We start from the raw sequence: 16,810 nt of genomic DNA on the forward strand, positions 1-16,810 counted from the left end.
GAGCAGGAAATTAATTCCGTGTACACATCGAGCTACATGTTAAGAGCCCAGAGAGGATCTGCAGTAAAGCCCGGGTTAGGAGGCGAGGGGGGCGGCTCCCCCACACCACCACCACCCTGGGGACAGGCTGGGAGGGGCCGGGAGCTGGAGCTGGAGCTGGAGCTAGTGCTGAGTCGGGCTCACTCTCCCCGCCGGCCGCTCCTATCAGGTTACCGGTGTGATTGGCGGCGCCAGCCGGTGCGCTGCAAGCCGCGGAGTCCACCCCCTCCCGGTGACAGAGCGCTCGGCCGGGCGGAGCTGAGGGGAGTCTGAGCCGGGCAGCACCCGTTCGCTAAGCGGTCGCTCAGCCGGCCGGCGATGGGACCGAGATGCTGGCCAGGAAAGGCCTCGTCCCCGAGGAGTATGTGCTGCGGCTGGTGGAGGACGTGTCGCGGCCCCGCTACCGGGCCCGGCAGCGCAAGGTGCGCTTCGTGGCCAAGAACGGCGCCTGCAACGTGGCTCACACCAACATCCGAGAGCAGGGCCGCTTCCTGCAGGATGTCTTCACCACGCTGGTGGACATGAAATGGCGCCACACGCTGCTCATCTTCACCATGAGCTTCCTGTGCAGCTGGCTGCTCTTCGCCATGATCTGGTGGCTCATCGCCTTCGCACACGGCGACCTGCACCGGCCCGAGGCCCCGTTCGTGCCGTGCGTCACCAGCCTGCGCTCCTTCACCTCGGCCTTCCTCTTCTCCATCGAGGTGCAGGTCACCATCGGCTTCGGCGGCCGCATGATCACCGAGGAGTGCCCGGCCGCCATCACCGTGCTCATCGCGCAGAACATCGTGGGCCTGGTCATCAACGCCATCATGCTGGGCTGCATCTTCATGAAGACCTCGCAGGCCCACCGCCGGGCCGAGACCCTCATCTTCAGCAAGCACGCCGTCATCTCGCCCCGCAACGGCCGCCTCTGCTTCATGTGCCGGGTGGGCGACCTCCGCAAGAGCATGATCATCGGCGCCAGCATCCGCATGCAGGTGGTGAAGAAGACGGCCACGGCCGAGGGCGAGCTGCTGCCCCTCGACCAGATCGACGTGCAGATGGACAGCCCGGTGGGCGACGGCGGCATCTTCCTGGTCTCCCCGCTCATCATCTCGCACGTCATCGGGCCCGGCAGCCCGCTCTACCCGCTCTCGGCCGCCGACCTGAGCCGCCAGGACTTCGAGGTGATCGTCATCCTGGAGGGGGTGGTGGAGACCACCGGCATCACCACCCAGGCCCGCACCTCCTACCTGGCCGACGAGGTCCTGTGGGGACACCGCTTCGTGGCCGTGGTGAGCGAGGAGGACGGCCGCTACTCGGTGGATTACTCCAAGTTCGGCAACACCGTCAAGGTGGCCATGCCGCCCCTGGGCGCCGGGCGGCCGGGGCCGGAGCCCGAGCCCGACTCGGAGCCGGGCGGACAGAGCCCCCGCGCCGCCACCTTCGACATCTTCCTGCCGGAGAACTCGGTGAGGAGAAGGGCCTCGGCCCCGCAGTCGGAGCAAACTGAGCCCAGGGAGGAGGAGAGGAGGAGGAGGCCGTGAACACACACCCACACCCGCATCTCCCTCCCCAGAGAGTTCTCAGCTTCACACACACACGCACACACACTGGAAGCAGCTTTCTCAAATGGGATCTCTTTCAAATGGTTCCGTTCTTTGTATGAGTGGGCGAATCTATTTAAAATGGGTTAGTTTATTTATGTATAAAGTTGCTTCTGAAACACTGAGCGACGGGGAGATTTTAAAGCACTTTCTCGGGGCTCTGGGTATCTATGGCAGGGCCGGTGCTGAAGTTAACAGTTCCTCACAGTTAGCGCACTCACTACTGGATGGATTTCGTTATTGCTCGCAGTGTCTCAGACAGAAAACACAGTCACGGTTGGAGTGTAGGACAAGACAAAAGTCCAGATTCCGAGAGGGCAAAGCACCGTTAGATCTGTCAGAAGAACGCGGCAGCGTTATCATCATGCGGGTTTACAATCAAAGAACCCCCATGGTTTAGAAAACAAATAGTCAATGTGTACATTGACTTTCTGTGGCTTTTTATGTCTTAAGTGAATGTTCTGATTGTGAACACAATCTCAGTATCAACCAGATAGAGCTTATACATCCCACCTAACTACTGTACAGAATCACCCCGCCTCAAGCTCTAAAATATCATTTTTATTATGTATGCCTCAAACTAATATCACCCAATTAATAACACATGAAAAGCACATTTTTCGGACTGTTGCATTTTTGCCAACAGCATTGAAGAACTTCGGTCGTTTCCCTGTTCAAGTAGCTGATTTCCTCAGGGTGTATTAACAATTTACAAACCCACAGCAATGCAAGTGGCTGCACTCCTTGAGCGCATGGGTGCATTTTCATTCAAACCACTGAACTTTTTAAATTATTGGAACGGCAGAGTAAATGTAAGATATATGAGCGTTCACCAGGTGCGATGTTGATAAGGTTTAATTCCTTCTCGTTATCGTTAAGTAAAATTACATTCACATGACCTATTAAGCTGCCAATTATGAAGAATTTACAAAAATTCATTTGGGACAAAAAAACCTGAAAGGAACGAACGAAAAAAGACACCCTGTAAGTATTGAATCTATAGTCGAATAATTGAATGCAATTCAATTCTGTGGTTAATTCTTATCTTCACACTAAACCAGAATGACGAGATCATCCTGGAAAGTACCATAAATTTTTATTGTTTAAAAAAAAGTTCAGGGATACATCCTACCAACATCAGAGATTTTAATCTTTATTTCATTTTACCGCGAGTCCATCTAAAACCAAAGAAAATCTTATCTGGTATGGAGCGAGACTTGTTTACAAGGCTCAGACCTCCAGCCAGATTGAATTGTATTACAGGGTGTTTGGCCTCTAATTCCTTAAAATCAACATCTTATTAAAGTAGTAACAGAATTAGCAGAAATTGATCAATCTTGATCAGTCTTGGCGACAATGGCCGTCCATCTAGATTCCCAGTATAAGCTTACTACAGTTGCTATTTTTTTACAATAAGTGACTGAATTCAGGACTCAAATTTACCCAGTCACTGAACCATACATTTTAGGAAAAGTTTCCCCAATTATTACTGATCTGTGAAACTGACAGTCTATGGTAATTAGGAGCAAATAGTTGAATGCAAGCGGGAGAGTTTACCACATGTTCCCAGGCCGATGCATATTTTTGGAGATCAGAATACTGGAGATGCTACCTAGTTCCATCATAACAACCAAAGATTGAAGCAAACTTTGGGAATTTATATCTGGAACCAGTTATTCTGTCCGGCATCTGCAGAATATACAGTAGCAGTATTAGTGTTCTCATGTGGGAATAGAAACCCATTAAAAAAAAATAAGCTAAGCCAAGTGCACACCCTCTTACATGAACAGCAAGATTTGCAACTGAAACTACTTAGATGCAGTAATGGTGTGTTTATGGTGAAACTTTAGTGTCAGTACTTGCTTTGCAGCAATATTAAAGTTACAGTCTAACTTAGCTCAACTTCAGAATCCAGTCATGAGACTCCTGGAAGAGGTTGCTTGGATTTTGATACCGCATGAAATTCAACACCAGAGTGCAGTCAACCCTGGTTTAAAAAGTGCTCATAGGCCTCTTCAATCATTGAGTTTTTTTTAAACTTACCTCGAGTTGATTTAAAATGTTCAGAGAATTTAAATGTTCTTGCTGTTCTCTGTAAACATTTAAAATGTAACTCCTATGAAGCACAGATGTACCAATCTCCCTTATGGACAGAACAAATGCATATTGGAGGCTGGTGCAATAAATTAGATACTGCCTAGAATCAGTAGCTACAGTATCAATGCACCAAAACATAAAGCAAATGATTTATGTTATTAATGGGAAAATGGACAAAACTGTGGAATTTAATCCCCAAAATTCTGCAAAGAAAATTGGAATCCCATGTAATAAAATTAATTTATCAATGCTGGTAAATATAAATGAATTTTTGAAAAAATCATTAGTTATTATTAAACATATGCATTAATTGCAAAGGCATAATGTAGTAATTTGTAGAAATAAAATCCTATGTTTCATATCTGCTGCATGAAACAAGATCGAGAAATCATCCAGAAAGTCTTATATTTACATAACGTTTGGCATGACAGTTGTAAATAAAAAAAAACAAATTGGATTTGAAAATCTGACTGGTTTCTGTGTCCAACAAGTTTTGGACTCAAGGCCTCCAGGAAAGAGAAAATCTCTGTAAATTGAAAACACAACAACCTGGAAAAGCTGTGATACCTGTATTGAAAATCTGTCCTTCTTGCAAGTAACCCCACCAACAGCAATGTTTAATGTCGCCACACGATTAATACTATGCATTTCAGACTTTCAGGTAGAGGTTTCTTTTGCACCAGCAAACCAAAAATTAAACCCAACAGTTTTAAACACTTCATTTTTAAACGGAGCTCTTACCTGCTTCCAAATGGAAATCAGTTCATCTGATATTTCAAGTGAGGTTGTCCATGCAACTCAGATTTTTCTCCTGAATCATAGTTATTTAGACTTGGGCTACATAGCACATTCACAACTATATCAATCCACCATTATCCTCTTTATTCAACACCTAGGGTGTATTTGTGCATTATAATCAATGGATCACATTTCCACAGAACATAAATAGGGTTATTTTTAGTTAAATCATCAAGACTGCAATTTAGATAGTTTAATCAACCTGCCTAATAGTCATTTTAATCTAATTTATATGTCACTCCAGTCTGACTACATCTGAGCTACTAAATACAGTCAGTTTGAATGGGAAAAAATAAACGTCTAATAGATCAAGTGCTGGCAGTGTGTGGACTCAGAAAATCTGCCTTCTATAGAGTCAAGGTTTTCTAAGTACAGGTCAAAAAACTGGTCCAAAACCGTGGGGTTCCAGTCTACAATTTGGAGTGGAATAAAGAAAGATAACTTAATTCTAGTTATTTCTGAAACATGTTTATCATGTATAACTAGACTCATAAAAATTATCAAAATCTCCCAAATCGTTATTTTTGTCTGTTCTTACTATTCAGAAATCAAACCCTCAGAAATACAAAGAAGCATTTTCTCTGCAGCCTTTAGTTTTGTTATTCAGCATCTAAAATTTATCTTTTCAACCTCACGCTATATGGTAAAAAAACGGAATGTATTCAACGTGCAAACATTAGAATATAGCATGTGAAGCTATTATTGTCAGTTGGATTGCCAGCTATTACCCATGTATAAGGTCTTTGAGTGCATGGCGCCCTCTATTGTTTCCCGAGATAAATTCATGCTTGAAAAGAATTACTCAAAAGAATAATTGACTAGAAGGAACTCGATTTGAAGTTTGTAATTCAAGGTTACATTCTATTATTCAGAAATATCTAAAAAATATATATTTAAATGAACATGGTTTTACATACAATGTAAAGGATCCCCAACAACAATCCTCCACTGGCATTCCCTCAGAAAGTAGAGGGGTATCTAGACTCTGCTATGAGGCAGTTTGTAAAATATTTAACTGAGAAAATGACGAAAAACAGGGCAGCTACTATTAAGAGCATAAATAAAAATAGAACATACACCATTTTCACCGGGATGAGAGAAGAAGCAGGTTTCAAAATCATGTCAAAATGTTAATCTATCTTTTAAAATTGAGCCTCTTTCATGCTTATGCATATTATGCATCAGTCTGTACACCTTAACAATCCTGCGTCATTTATCATTGCAATTCATAAAGCAAACAATATTATGAGGCACACATTTAACTTGAACATTGTAATGATCAAGTTATTTTTATCTGACTTTGGAAGACGTAAAAAATAATTTTAACCAGGTGAATTACCAATACATATTTCAATGGGTTAAAGTAATCCAGATGCCGAGAAGGGGATGTTAAGAAATGTGAAAGCTAAATCTTGTACAATGTGACTGAAATATTCTCTTGAAAAAATCCAATATGCAGCCTATAATAGTTGGAAACATATCAAATGTATCTTCTCCCATCCCTTACGCACAAAATTAATTTTGTATTTGTTTATACATTTATATATGGTGCTTAAATTAACTTACTTTGAATCATCCTACAACAGTTACTTGCATTTATATAGTGCCTTTATTGTAGAATTATAAAACAAAATTTGACACCAAACCACATAAGGAGATATTAGGGCAGATAACCAACTGCTTGTTCAAAGAGGTAGGTTCTAAGAAACATCTTAAAGAAGGAAAGAGGGAGGGAATTCTAGAGCTTCAGGCCTTGGCAATTGAAAGCATAGCTGCCACTGGTGGAATAATTAAGATCAGGAATGCTCAAGAGGCCAGAATTAGAGGAGTGCAGATATCTCGGAGGGTTATAGGACTAGAAGAGATTACAGAGATGGGGGGGGGGGGGGGGGGGCGTGGAAACAATGGAGGGGTTTGAAAACAAGGATGACAATTTCAAAATTGAGGTGTTGCTTTACTAGAAGCCAGTGTAGTTGCCGAGCATAGAGGTGATGGATGATCAGGACTTCATGTGAGTTAGAAACAGAGTTTTCAATTATCTCAAATTGGGAACTAAGTTTGTGGCAGAGACTGAAGACAATGGCTTCCCAATTTCTGTTCATCCAGTACTGGATGTCAGATAAGTAGTCTGAGAATTTGAAAGAGTGGAGGGGTCAAGAGAGGTGATGGCGAGGTAGAGTTAGTTGTGTTGCATCAGCATACATGTGGAAACTGACTGTTTTCAGATGATGTCACCAAGGGGCAGCATGTAAATGAGAAATACGAGGGGGTCAAAGATAGGTACTTGGGGGATTCCAGAAGTAATGCTGCAGGAGGGAAAGGTAATTCTCTGGCTCTGATTCGATAGATTAGAATGGAACCAAGCAAGGGCAGTTCACCTAGTTGGATGACAAAGAGTTGTTGAAGGAGGATGATGTAGTCAACTGTTAAAGGCTGCAGATGGGTCAAGAAGGATGAGGAGGGATGGTTTAGCATGGTCAAAGAATATCTCTTCTCTACATACACACATGCAAATACATGACAGTTCAAAAGATATTAACAATTGAAGGTGGCTAACTTTGTCGATAGAACCAAGAAAGCACAACACTGAATTAAGAGCTCTTAATCTGTGTCAGCCATGGCCCAGCTGTTAGCACTTTTGCTTGAGTCAGAAAGTTGTGGATTCAAGTCCCATTCCAGAAACTTGACAACAAAAATTTAGGTTGACATTCCAGTGCAGTATTGACCACTGATCACCTCCAGGCGCTTACCCATTGTCTCTCGAGACAAGGAGGCCAAAGAAGAAGAAGAATTGATGGAGTGCTGCACTGTTGGCGGTACCATCTTTCAGATGAGATGTTAAACCGAGGCCCTGTCTGCCTTCTCAGATGAATGTAAAATCTCATGCTGCTATTAAAAAAGTGAGGGAGTTAACCTTAGTGTCCTGGCCAACATTTATCCCTCAATCAACATCACACACAAACAAACTGATTATCTGGTCATTATCACCTTGCTGTTTGTGGCATCCTGCTGTGCAAATTGGCTGCTGCATTTCCTACATTATAACAGTGACTATAGTTCATTGGCTGTAAAGTGCTTTGTGATGTTTTGAGGTTGTGAAAGGTGCTATATAAATGCAAATCTTTCTTTTACAGAGGCCTCAATCCAAATCATACACAGATACATTACCTTCAACGATTTATTTGGTTTATCTGTGGTAATACAATTAGAATCACAACAAACTTTGGTATCAGAGTGATTATGGTAAGAGTAAACGATTAGAAGCAATTCTAAACTATTATAAATGCATCAGTTCATTTAACTACATATATCTCATCACCAGCTCTGTGTGGGAAAATTGATTTTTGCCTATAATGAATTTTTTAAACTTAATATTTTGTACTGCTCAAAAGATGTAAACATTTAATGCCCAAGATCTCATTAAAGGGTTCTTAAAGGAAAACATATTAGTTCATTTCCAAATGAGCTGGCTATGGTGGACTTCATCAGTGCAAATGGTTAAGGCTGGGGACAATTGTATATTCCAGGTTGGATGGATATTGGATGGAACTAGCACATTCAACGACTTGGGCCATTATCAGAGATTGCTCTCATTCAATATTGATGAATGCCTATTTGTTCTAATGAAATAATAAGCGGTATATCATCTGTTACTTTGGTGTCAGGATGTCCACAAACTACCTGGGTACTGATCAAATGGCAGGTCCCAGGTTGGGATAGTGACTTTGACAGTTTGCGAGCAGTTCAAAAGCAGGTAGGGTCACTGGGCTGAGTTCTTTGAGTTGAAAGCTCAGCAGGCAGTGTTGCCTCTCATAGAATTATTTTGGGAGTCAGAAAGCAATCAATAGGTGAACTGCAAGAATTGCAAGGCACCTTGGTTTTAAATCATTGCCAGCCTAGCCAGGGAGGCACACAAATTGGCATTTGGAATTAAGTGGATTTTTAGAATCAATGTTTGGAGAGAAAGTGAGTGGCTGCATTATTTTTATAGTGTAATTGAAGAGTACAGGAATATATTTATCACTGTTATATTTACTGTTCAATCATCTTATGTAAATAAAGTGACTTGTTGGTCCAAAATTTGCATCTTGATTTGGTAAGTTTCTATTCAGGCCATTGTTTGAAAACAAAAGTCACGTGGTGGCACAACACACATTCCAATAGGCTGTGTTCAGATTAAGGGTTAATTGTTGCAATCCCCGGTCTCACTATAATTTACCTAAATATTGGATAAAAAATAGGTAGCTGAATTGTGGGAGACACATTATCTACTTATAGTGAGGTCAGTGAAACAATAACTGAGAAAGATGTATTGTAATAACTCAAAGATTGACACCAGATTTTGCTAAATTAAACTGGGGTCCCTAGAATACTGTGACACCTCAAATTCAATTCCTGTGACAAGCCCAACCAAATTGTGCAGCACATTAACAAATGCTCTAAACATTTATCAGCAATTTTACTTATAAGAACATAATTACAATCATGACCATGTTTACAATCAAACATTAACCATTATAAACAATCAAATACTGATGGTTTAAAGAAAAGTGTAAGTTGGAACAATTAAAAAAAACTCAAACATTTTTTCCCAATGGATTTTTTTTTTGTCAAGACTCTTCTATCTAGAAGCATAAATTACAAAAATGAGGCAATACATAACCTTAGGCTGGAGTTCGATTACTGTGTAGCATATAATTGTGGGTGGATTTTGATTGGGTTAAAATCAGGCCCTCTAGTCACTAGGATGTTACCAGGGCTAAAGGGGCTACGAAAAGTTGCAATATATAGCACCTTGAATGTAGCAAAATATCCCAAGTATCTACAGTTATGAAAGGGAGCATGAGAAGCTCGGCCTTTTTTTTTGCTAAAACTGAGAAGATTAAGATATGCTGCAAGGTCCACAACATTATGAAGGGTCATAAAGGTAAATAGTAGTAGATTGTTTTCAGTGGTCAACAGGATGGTGTTGAGAAGATACACATTTAAACTAATCACAAAATTAAGCAAAGGTTAGAACAAATGTTTTAAAACAGCTCGAGGAACAGCACCTCATCTTCCGATTAGGTATTTTACAGCCTTCTGGACTCAACATTGAGTTCAACAATTTCAGGCCATGACCCCCATTTTGTGTTTTTTTTTACAATGTGTTAGTCTTAAACTTGTTTTTCATGCTTTCTGCTTTTGGACAGAGCTATTCATTATTTTGCCATTGACACTTTCACTGGACAAATGCTTTGTCTTTTAGCACAATTATTACCACCCCCTTTGCCTTTTGTTCCATAACATCTTTGTCATTTAATCTGTCTCACCCTATCACACACCTCTTTTGTTCTTCCTCCCCCTCCCCCCTTTTAATGGCATAAAACCTATCACATTTCTACCTTCCTTTAGTTCTGAAGAAGCCATATCCAAGTCGAACCGTCAACTCTGTTTCTCTCCACAGAAACTGCCAGATCTGCTGAGTATTTCCACCGCTTTGTTTTTGTTTTAAACAGACGTTTATTAGAATACAAAATTCTCTGCCACAGCCCATTGAAGTAGAATCCATAATCCTTTAAAAGGAAAATTAGATTATTGCTTCAAAAGAGGAGAGTACCAGTGAACTAACAGAGGCCCGTCTACCAGTGAATCAATACAGCAACAGGCACCAGTGAAGAAAAAAAGGAACATGTACCAGAGAATAAATAAACAAAACCAAGCATTGGGCACATCAGTAAATCAACAAATTAAAAGAAGCAAAAGCATACCTTAATCCATCTGTCCAGAGGATCCTAACTAGAATGCAAAGTCAGAAGGAGAAGAAAGATCAGAGTTCTGAGGCTTTAAGTTGATAGATCCATTAGGGGAATAATTCTTTGTAGATCCAGTTCAAGGATCAGTCAGAAGGAAGCCTGGGCTATGCACAAGCCAAGAAGGGCCGGATACCCGAGATTTTTGAGCAGCACTGGATACCAGATTTAGACAGCAGGGGAGCAGGACTTATTTTTAAAAAGCAATAGGTAGATTCACCATCAAAGGGAAGACATGTAGCAATATATCTAGTGCCAGAGTGGGGCTGACAAGCAAACAGTAATTTTGCTTTTGAAGCATTTTGACGCAACAATCTCATTTCCCTTGCTACGATAACGTGAGGAGGGGTCAAAGCGCTCCCCTCTTGTTTGACCGCAACAGAGTTTATTTCTTTTTTAAAAAGTGAACGTGCTTGCCAATTCAGTGAGTGTTTAACTATTTATGTGCTATGATCAAAAAAGAACCAAATCAGACAGGTTTTCTTGAGTTTAACAAAGAGGTTAGCTTTATTGTACTTAAACTGAATTAAGTGAAATAATAAACTACCCTCCAACTTTAACACACACATACAAATAGGTCACAGAGTAGGGAAGGATAGATGGGTTGGGTTAGGTTGGATTAGAGTCCAGAGCAATAAAAAAGGGTATACAGTCTGTGGAGTTTGGTGACTCATCCAGCTTCTGGCTGAACCCAGTGGTCCTGAGGCTTCTGGCTTGTAGACGTGGACAGCAGATTCAGTGGTCCTCCTGGAAACAGTGATGCGGATGAATTCCTTCATGGGGTCTCTGTTTGCCACACTGATGAACTTAGATGGTTATGGCCAGCAGGCAGAGTTCAAAACCTGCTAGGTAGACTGGAGAGGGCCCCCACTTGGGTCTCTTCTGATCAGTATCCAGTTGCTTGTCTGCTGCAGAGAAAATCAGCTTAGAATGCACAGATGGTAGGCCTGTCACATGACGGCTGTGTCTATTTCCTCCTGCAACCTAATTAATTCATGTCCAGGAATTCCCTTCTCTCAATCAGGGTCCCATTGTTCAAGTGATTGCTTTTAGGTGGTTCATTTCTACCAGTTTAATGTTCCAAACGTTTGCCTTTAAATGTCTTATTAATGGGGACTGGCCAAGTGATTCACTCCAAACATCCCTAGTCATTGGTCTGGTGGGGACTGGCCAAACAATTCGACTTCCTTTGAATGCATTTGGCCTGTTCCTTTTTTTAAAAAAAAACTGTGTTAATCCATTGGCTGAAACCCTATCATTCAGCATAGCACGTGTTTGTGTCACCCTTTTAAAGAATGCTTATGGATTCTGCTTCAACAATGGGCTGTGGCAGAGTATTCTGTATCCCAACACTCATCGGACTAAAAACATTTGTTCTAACCTTTACTTAATTATATTGTTCTTGTAATGGGGGTGGTGGACCAAAAGAATGATGTATGACAAGGTTAGGGATGAGCAGGGAATAGAATGGGCAAACTGGGGCTGACAAATAGGAGACAGCAGGCCCTTACCTTATGGTATGGTGTCATGGGCAAAAGGCAGAATAACTGATAGAATTCCCTCTCCCTAACCTACAATCTCTTCTCTTTCTCCAAGATGGTTTGCCTGCTGCCCTTGATCTCTCCCCCACCAACCCCATGAAATATAGACAAAAGGGCCAGGACCACCATATTTCCCCTATTTGTTTCTCTCCTTATATCTCTTCAACCCGTTTTTCTTCAATGATCTCTTCCTCCATCTCCTATGATCTCATCCCCATCTGCATCCCTTTCTCTCCCCAACAACTGTCTTGTTAATGAAGACTGGCCAGGTGATTCACTCCAAACTTCCCAAATCATTGTTCTGGAGGGGACTGGCCAGATAATTTGACTCCCTCTCACTGCATTGGAAATTTTGGTGGCTATTTTAGCTGCTAGTAATCAGCTTTTGGTCTGTTCCGTTTTTAATTTAATTCAGGTTTCCAGCCCATAGATTACAAAAATCATCATTCAGCATAGCACGTGTTTGTTTTTTGCCTAGAATTGCAGATGAAAAGACCATGATGGATAGTCAGAATGGTCAGAAATCAAGCCAGGGGTCTGAGGACCAAAGAATGGGTCAGGATTTTAAAGAGGACCAGAAGTCAGGGCCAATTGACCCAAAAAAAAGTCAGGAAGCGACAGTTGGGTAACAACAACATACCAAGGATAAACAGACCACAGCCAATTGATTGAAGATTGGAGTGGAGTCAAGGAGTGGTACTGAAGTCAGGGAGCTAGTAGTAATTTCAAATGACCAAGGAAAGGAGCAGCAGGCCCATCAGGAGTGGAAGCAGACAGGCAGTAACCTAGAGGACAAGAGGTCATAACCAAAAGCCTGAAGAATGGATTAGGGAGTGGAAGGGTTAGGCAATGTTGCTTTAAGAGCTGATCAAGCAATGAAAATTTATGAATGAAAGTTGATACCAGAAGAGGGTACAGGCAGAAAGAAGCAAAGGTAAAAAAGGCACAGCAAAACTTAGAAAAAATAATTACTTTTATAGGTTATATATGCTACTATGTACTGCAAAAAAAACCTGCAGAATGCTACAAAGAATTCACAATTTCCATTATAAAAAATCTCAGAATTCCCCACAAATAGAAATGAATAGGAAAATGAACAAGGAGATGCTAGAAGGGGCAATCAAAAGTACTATTTATATACTATAAATTGTCAAATAAAATAAAATACCAGGATTTTTTTCTTGAATACAAACCTTTTTCTGTTCTACATTAAAAGGAATCTAATAAAAATAATCCCAAACTATTACTTAGCAGAATTCAGTTTTTTTAAATTATCTGTTGGATAAAATGTATTGTATAAATTGATAGAAGAAATGGATATTTTATTACAAATTATATTACTTATAATTTGAAATTTTTGCTCATTTCTTTCTCTCAAAGGAAATTATTTGGGAATGAGCTGCATTTAAATATTTTAAGCCAAAGTGAATTTATATAAGTTTTAAAAAGAGCCAGAGGCCACAGGCATTAAAATGTTTATTAAAACCAGTTTATGGAACGTTGAAGCTCACAGTCTGTGGGCAAATTTTCCCATCCCAGGCCAATAATGCCAGTTTGAGAATAGCATATTTTTAAAAAAACACATGCATCTTGCTGGTTTGATGATAGGTAAGAACACTTGGTAGAGTTGGCTCTTTGATAACATAAAAAGCAAACAAAACTGTTTGCAATGTACTATCTGGGAACTTTTTAAATTCACATCCGAAAACAGTTAATAAGGCAGAGTGTGAAACTGATGCACTGTGGGATTACCTCCGGAAGGTAGCTTCATATTTGTTGTGGCCAGGAATGAGTGGAGTCCTGCGTTATACTACTGATTTTGCATAACAACTGTTTCCATTTAATGCAAAAGCTATAGTGCCATAAAATCTGTGACAGTCTTCACAGATTCAAATGCTAAAGTCCATTCCAGAGGGTTTAAAGTTTGAAGGCTCTGCAATCTGAACTGAGTTTAAGTACTGAAACTGCAATGCATAGATATCTGTTGCTATTGTTTCTTGCCTTGCAATGCACATTTGATTATCTCCTAGAATCAGAAACAAGTACGATAAAATAATTTAACTGCAAGAGCAAATATCAATGAGTGACAATGCAAAGTAATACTGCTAATAATTCTTTCCAGTGCTACCTACTATAACTAATGGCATTCTATTGTTTTTAAACATAGATTTCAATTTCTCAATTTAAAAACTATATAAAGCAATAACTAGGAAGTAATTAGTTTCTTTATCATGTACAGATCTTTCCTTGAAACATAATCTTTTGAAGACATACTATATACACACATCTTGTAAACCTCAAAAGGACACACTGGACATTAATCTGGACATCTGTCACTAATTTACATTCATAGATAATATTTGAATTTATTAACAATGTTTCATTTATACCTCATGATACATCTGTGCACATGCAATTGCAATATTTCTGCTCGAGACATTACAAAATTTGGAGCCATCTTTGCTAAAAGTTTCAAAACAAACAACGAACCTTGGAACAATGACAATAGCATAAAATTCTACCAAAATGGTAGACAGAAAAATATAAAATATCATAATTCTAAAATAGCAAATATGAAAAAAAATCACCTCACAATTGTACTTGAAACAAAGTGTATGTAAAATTACAAGATACCATCTCTTCGGCTGTCTAAAAATGTATTCACCAATTACTAAACACTTATTTTAATGATCTATACAACACAAGCATTAAGTTATTTATTGCTAAAATAAAAAATGAAATATTTGTATTTCAGAAAAAGAAACTTCTTCAAAAAAAGAGAAAATCTTGGCACTAGGTTTATTAAAAATGCCTAAATGTTTTCAACAGTTTATTTGTGCTCAGAAAAGCTTTCAATTCAGTTCTCAAAAGAGTTCAGGTCTTTTTGGACATAAATTAGAACAGCTTGGCTACCTCACATCACAATCATAATTCAGGACTGACATCACGTACGTCAGACAGCCTGGATGGCTCATTTATGTAGTACTAACATTCTACAATGCAGCCAATTTTTGGAGCAATGCCTTCCATCTTGACTGGAGTCTCTGGCTCCGGTGTCTATCTGCCCTGTCACTGGCTGGCTGCCATTTTCACAGACTGCCTCCTATTATGAAGGGAAGTGGGTGTGCTGGATTGAAAATCCAGTTGGGGTTGGGAGAGTTCCTTAATTAAGCCCTCAAGGGGCTTAACTGGTTACCCGCCACATTCAGGCAGGTGGTCGGTATACAGGACCCACCGCCTTTTCCAAAATCACTGGAAGACTGGACCACATCGGAAAGCCAGCATATCATTCAGGGACCTGAAGTTGTTGGCTCACCTGCCTCAGCCAAACAAAAAATCAGCCCTTTGTGTCTACTCTATCAAAACATTTCATAATTTTATATGTCTCTATTTGGTCACCCCTCAGCCTTCTCTTTTCAGGAAAAAAGAAACCCAGCCTGTTCATCCTTTCATTATTAAACAGTAGGCAATTTATGCCTGAAAGTTGAATTTGGTGCAGGAACTGCTGAATGTGGTTAAGGCAAACAAAGGCACAGAACATTTCACAACCTGAATAATTATGAGGTTTCTGAAATAGCTTGTTTAAGATACAGTACCACATTAGAACATTATTCTCAATCCTTAAGCAATTTACACTCTCCTGTTGCAAACATCATTTCAATTGTCAAACCAGTTAAGCTAATCAATTTAATCATAATTCCGTAATAGAAAATGGTCCAGGATTAAACACTCATGTGGAGCTTGATCAGGAATGTCTGGATTTATCTGGATAAGGAAAAAATAACCTACTCAGCCATATTTTCTTAAAAATTTATCAGCAATCATGGTAAGGCTACATTTAATATCAATTCCTATTTTCATTGCCTTGCCATGCCACTTCAGAGAGCACTAAATGTATCACGGGAATACTAGATAAATTAGAGGGACCAAAGATCTTTTTAGGCCTAAAACTGTTGGTATGTTACCAGGAATCAACCATTTATTGTGGAATTGAAGTCACATATCGGCAAGTCTGGTTCCCTGACAACCCAGTAGCTTCCATGGTCATTTTTCTTGTAGTACCAGATAAAAATCATTAGATTTGCTGAATTCAATTTCATGCTTGAATTTGAACTCATGACATTTACAGAATCCTTGCTGAGTTGGAGCTTCATGGGTCTGAGCAAGTCCTGGTACTTCAATAAAAGAGGCCATTGTTACGACCAGGTGAGCAATGTGTCTAGGGGTCGCGTGGTGTCTTTACTGGTCTTATTGCAACAGGGTTTAATTTTAAACAGACCATGTTTTGAGCTTTCCCTTTTGTGAATCCTTGTTCAGTTTCCAATTATGAGGCAAAGAAATGAGCATAACCAGGCTTTCTTTGGTTTAAAGCAGAATGATGAAATTGATTAAACGCTTAAACCTACTCTCTAATATGGTTCATTCCTATGGATATACGACGTGCCAACGCTAGAATGCACGTGATATAAACATGCAGATATGGACACAAAAAGAGCAGAGGAAAAGATAAGCAGAACAGTTTGAGGCAATATCTTGTAACTGTTTCTTGAGCTCACTGTAGTCCTTGATTAAAGATATGGTCTTGCGTTTCGTTGGGGCCCAGCAGTCTTAAAACCTTTTCTCTCTGAACTTACGGGTCTTCAATGGTTTCAGTTCCCCGAGAGATGAGCAGGCAGAAGAGGAGATGTTCTCAGCCCATGAGCACAGCGTTGAGTTCAAATCCTTTGTTGGAAGTTCAAATTCAAAAATTCCAGCCAGCTAGTCACGTGACTAAAACTGGTTTGACCACTTCTGTGTATTGGAGAAGCAACTGCTGGGTTCCTATTGTTTCAACATCATCTGGCACTAGACAAATGTCTTTCCAGTCAGGGCTTGTGAAAAGGGAAATAATTAATAATTGGTGTGGTATCGAAAAAGAATTTCTATACTAATAATAAATGGATAACGGTAATAA

The 16,810-nt window shown here is 40.4% G+C and overlaps 2 protein-coding genes across 4 annotated transcripts in view; one reads left to right on the plus strand and one right to left on the minus strand.

Moving 5' to 3' along the window:
• The first annotated feature begins 280 nt into the window (after window positions 1–280).
• On the plus strand, window positions 281–1,761 carry kcnj11 (potassium inwardly rectifying channel subfamily J member 11). Of its 2 annotated transcripts, XM_068046870.1 has the most exons (2): window positions 281–1,379; window positions 1,419–1,761. In XM_068046870.1, exons 1-2 carry the CDS (start codon window positions 369–371, stop codon window positions 1,566–1,568), a joined length of 1,161 nt encoding a protein of 386 aa, XP_067902971.1. In that variant the 5' UTR covers window positions 281–368; the 3' UTR covers window positions 1,569–1,761. The 2 variants fall into 2 exon arrangements, with proteins under 2 accessions (XP_067902971.1, XP_067902969.1); XM_068046868.1 differs by having other exon boundaries at window positions 281–1,761.
• A 7,346-nt stretch (window positions 1,762–9,107) lies between these two features.
• Window positions 9,108–16,810, minus strand: part of LOC137377047 (uncharacterized) — a 53,458-nt gene continuing 45,755 nt past the window's right edge. For both annotated transcript variants that reach the window (XM_068046242.1, XM_068046241.1), the window contains one exon: window positions 9,108–16,727. The gene's annotated coding sequence lies outside the window, so the exon portion shown is untranslated. The remainder of the gene's footprint in view (window positions 16,728–16,810) is intronic.

The sequence above is a fragment of the Heterodontus francisci genome, chromosome 14 (assembly GCF_036365525.1).
Source record: "Heterodontus francisci isolate sHetFra1 chromosome 14, sHetFra1.hap1, whole genome shotgun sequence".
Classification (NCBI taxonomy): Eukaryota; Metazoa; Chordata; class Chondrichthyes; order Heterodontiformes; family Heterodontidae; genus Heterodontus; species Heterodontus francisci.

What these genes read in the sequence shown, in the direction of transcription:
- kcnj11 (XM_068046868.1), top strand. Translation starts at nt 369, where the DNA reads ATGCTGGCCAGGAAAGGCCTCGTCCCCGAGGAGTATGTGCTGCGGCTG.